We start from the raw sequence: 3,996 nt of genomic DNA, 5'->3' as shown, positions 1-3,996 counted from the left end.
TCGCAATCTTTTTGTATTGTATGCATATCAAATATTGTCTCAGGAAACCCCTCCCAGCATCAGCCGTTTCCAATTGCAGGCTGAGATATTTCCCCTCTTGGAGCAGACATTGTGCAAATCTGCTCCATATGTGGAAACACACTTCAGTGCTGCATAGGCATGTGGGCTAAAAACCCCCACCAGGATAGTTTTTCAAAGAGACAGTTTCAGAGTGGCAAAGCGGATTCAGCACATAAATGCTTGTGCTGGTTTTGGCTGGGAGAGAGTTCATTTTCTCCATAGATGCTTGTGTGGGACTACATTTTGGGTTTGTGCTGAAAACAGTGTTGATAACACAGGGATGTTTTAGTTACTGCTGAGCAGTGCTTGCACAATGTCAAGGCCTTTTCTGCTTCTCATGCCGCCCTGCCAGCGAGTAGGCTGAGGGTGCACAAGAAGTTGGGAGGGGACACAGCTGGGACAGCTGACCCCAACTGACTAAAGGGATACCCCAGACCACATGACATCGTGCTCAGCAATAAAAGCTGGCAGAAGAAGTAAGGGGTGGGGGGGTGTTGGAGTGATGGCGTTTCTCTTCCCAAGTAACTGTTATGCATGATGGAGCCCTGCTTTCCTGGAGATGGGTGAAGACCTGCCTGCTGATAGGAAGGAGTGAATGAATTCCTTCTTTTGCTTTGATTGTGTGCCCAGCTTTTGCTTTACCTATTTAACTGCCTTTAACTCAACCCACCAGTTTTCTCACTTTTCCTCTTCCAATTCTCTCCCCACCTCATGACTGGGGACTGAGCGAGTAACTCTGTAGTGCTTAGTTGCCTGTTGGTGTTAAACCATGACAAACAGATACTCCACAGCTCTCTGGGACCCTGTTCCAGTGCTGGACTGTCCCCCGGTGATTTTTTTTTATTATTCTTTATGTCAAGATAGTCAAGCATTACACAACTCAGTGCAAGACATCGTAGCAGGGGAAGATGACCTTCATGTCTTTTAACATTTTTAGCTGATTGCACGCAGGGACACTGTAGATAGTCCATGGGGTCTAGCAAGTGATTTCTCAAACCTGAAGGTAGTCATCCCTTCGTTGGTTGTGTCACCCTCTGGGCTTCACTGACTTCAGACCATGCTTTGACTAATTCCCTTTAATATTACATAAGTCAGACACAGCTTGAAGTAGCTGTTTGCATTAAAATACTTAGGGGCACTGAAGATGCTCTAGAGTACAAAGATATTGTGGGGGGGCATGACCTAACAGGAATGCCTCAGGCCACCTTTCCCCTTCTTGAGGAGGATGAAAGCCAGGCTGGACATGTAGTTTTCTTTGAGCAAATATGGGATGCCTTTGTTCAGGCAACCACGTACCCCAGCGGAACATCTGGGACTATTTGGGACTATATTTCACATGCCCTGTAGTATCACTTTGTCCGTAGGAGTCTCCGCAAGGCAATTCTCACTTCCTTATTCCTCAGGCTATAGATGACAGGGTTAAACGTGGGGGTCACAACTGTGTAAAGCAGGGCAAGGTATTTGTCAGCATCTACAGAATCCCTTGACCATTGCTTTAAGTAGGTGACTGTGGCTGAGCCATAGAAGAGCGTCACCACCCCGAGGTGTGAAGAGCAGGTGGAAAAGGTTTTGTGCCTGCCCAGAGCTGAAGGTATTTTCAGAATTGCCCTGATAATTTGAACGTAAGAAATAACTATTAAGGAGAAGGGAAGGATTGCAAATAGCAGGATGATGGTGTACAGCATCACTTGGTGCCAGAAAGTGTCAGCACAGGCCAGTTCCAGCAGAGGGGGAACATCACAGAAAAAGTGGTGAAGGTCATGGGATGCACAGAAGGGCAAAGTGAACACCTGGTAGGTCTGTCCGACTTGCACTGGAACGACAGCTATCCAGGACCCCACCACCAGTCTGATGCAGAGACCCCTGCTCATGATGAGGGTATAGTGCAGGGGGTCACATATGGCGGTGTAGCGGTCATAGGCCATTGCAGCCAGGAGAAGGCATTCGATGCTGCCCAACAAAACCAGGAAATACAGCTGGGCAGCACAGCCAAGGAAGGAGATCCGGCCATCTTCCATCAGGAAACCCACCAGCATTTTTGGCAGAGTGACCGACGTGTAGCAGACCTCCAGGAAGGACAAGTTCCTCAGGAAGAAATACATGGGGCTGTGGAGGCTTGAGTCCACCACTGTGATGAGAGCAATCAGGCTGTTCCCTGTGAGGACCACAAGGTAGATGACCAGGAATACTGCGAAGCACAGGCCCTGCAAGCTGGAGTGGTCAGAAAATCCCAGAAGAATGAATCCAGATCCAACAGTGTGATTCTCCAAGCCTTTTCTTTGGGACATTTTCCCTATACAGAGCAATCCAAACAACAGGCTCTTAGAGGATGCTGATGGCCTGTCCACCATCACACACACTTCAAGCCTAGAGAAAGACTACAAACATCCGCATACAGGTGATTGCAGGGTTAGGCGAGCTTGACCAAGATCGGCATGAATGTTTGCAAATCTAACACGGGTTGCTTGCTGCAGGGAGGTTTGTAAAGAGAGGAGAGAACAGAATCCTTGACCCTGAATGACTGGGTTTTGTCATCTGCAGAAAAGAAACTTGACTTTCTTTTTTAGAGAATAGAATACCTGGTGACAAATGAGAAAAAAGGCAGAAAAGGGATAAATACTAGCCACTTCAGTAACAGTATTGCTTACATTCCTTGTCCGGATCTTGTAAGAGCTGCTTTTAGTGTAAGACAATTAAGAAGAAATAGGGTGCAAAGGAGGAAAGGGAGGAAAAAGGGAAAGGCAGAGCAAGGCAAGGCATGACTTGACTGTTAGACCTTAGTGAGAGAGGTCAGTCCCAGCTCTCCTCGATCACATATAAGAGCTCACCCCCTGATGTTGTGTCCACACACAAAGATCTGGGAGACTATCTTAGATCCAAAGCATTAATTTTGACATGGTGAAGGGTGAATCCCATCAGAAGTAAAACAAGCTGCTATCTGCCAGTGAATCCAGTGACACTGAGGCATGCATGGGACATTTTAACAAGACAGATCAGCAGCAGTTTATGCATAAATCACAAGTTTTCGGAGTGCTAAAAGACATTTTCATGCAAGCAATCAAATAGCTTCATGCAGTTTTCAGTCATACAGAGAAGAAAGTGACCAAAAGTGGGTGATAGCCCCACGGTACCCCATTTTCCTGAACAGGTCAGGGTTTTATAACTTCTGAATGAGTCCTGAATAATTCCACATTCTTAAACTTGCTGCTCTGTCACTTGGGTTTCTGAAGAGCTTACAAATGCAGCTGAGGGCCCATTCGCTCTCATCCCAAGCCTGCAATGCTTCCCAGTCCCCTGCAAGCCCTCGCAGAGGCAGAGCAATGCTCTTGCTGCCTGGGGAACTGAGCCTTCCCTTTGCATTTCCCACCTTCCCAGAGCATAAAGACTTCTTGCTGGGCACACTTGAAGGATGTGAGCTACAAGCAAGCAGCACCGCACTAGCGGGTCACTTCTTAGGAAGAAGTGACTCAGCTGAAAGATGTGTAAGACTCTCGGTCTGACATGGGGAAGCAATATCCTCTTCCAGGCAGAGGACTGAGGATGCTGGCTGTGTCTCTCCAGCTATCAATAACACCCTTTGAGAAGTCGTCTTAAACTCGGATGCATTAATGATGAGAACAACAGGTCAGAAAACGTGATAAAAGCATTCAGATTAGCCAAGTGAAAATTGCAGGGCAGTCTTCTCACAAGAAAATTTGGAATTCACAAAAACATGTGGTCCTAATAGTTTGATTCTTTTCCCAAGATATTCCTGCCTTTTTCCTGTGAGTTTTATCTATCTCCTAAGGGTGCCATTCAACATTTACAAGTTAACATCAGGGTTTGCGTGAGGCAAAAGTCACCATGATTGTTTCCTAATCTGCCTACTTATTCATATAAATGTACAGAAAAATGAAATACTTTTATTTTCTGAAAAAAACCCTGTGACTTACCCAC

At 46.3% G+C, this 3,996-nt stretch overlaps 1 protein-coding gene across 1 annotated transcript; it reads right to left on the bottom strand.

Moving 5' to 3' along the window:
• Positions 1-1,409: 1,409 nt before the first annotated feature.
• On the bottom strand, positions 1,410-2,348 carry LOC128138553 (olfactory receptor 10AG1-like). Its single transcript, XM_052779756.1, has one exon. The coding sequence runs from the start codon at positions 2,346-2,348 to the stop codon at positions 1,410-1,412; it is 939 nt and encodes a 312-aa protein (XP_052635716.1).
• Positions 2,349-3,996: the final 1,648 nt, after the last annotated feature.

This window comes from Harpia harpyja, unplaced genomic scaffold (assembly GCF_026419915.1).
Source record: "Harpia harpyja isolate bHarHar1 unplaced genomic scaffold, bHarHar1 primary haplotype scaffold_55, whole genome shotgun sequence".
Taxonomy (NCBI): Eukaryota; Metazoa; Chordata; class Aves; order Accipitriformes; family Accipitridae; genus Harpia; species Harpia harpyja.
This window is presented reverse-complemented; position numbering and strand designations above follow the sequence as displayed.

Coding starts and splice junctions, on each gene's coding strand:
- LOC128138553 (XM_052779756.1), bottom strand. CDS start 2,348: ATGTCCCAAAGAAAAGGCTTGGAGAATCACACTGTTGGATCTGGATTC.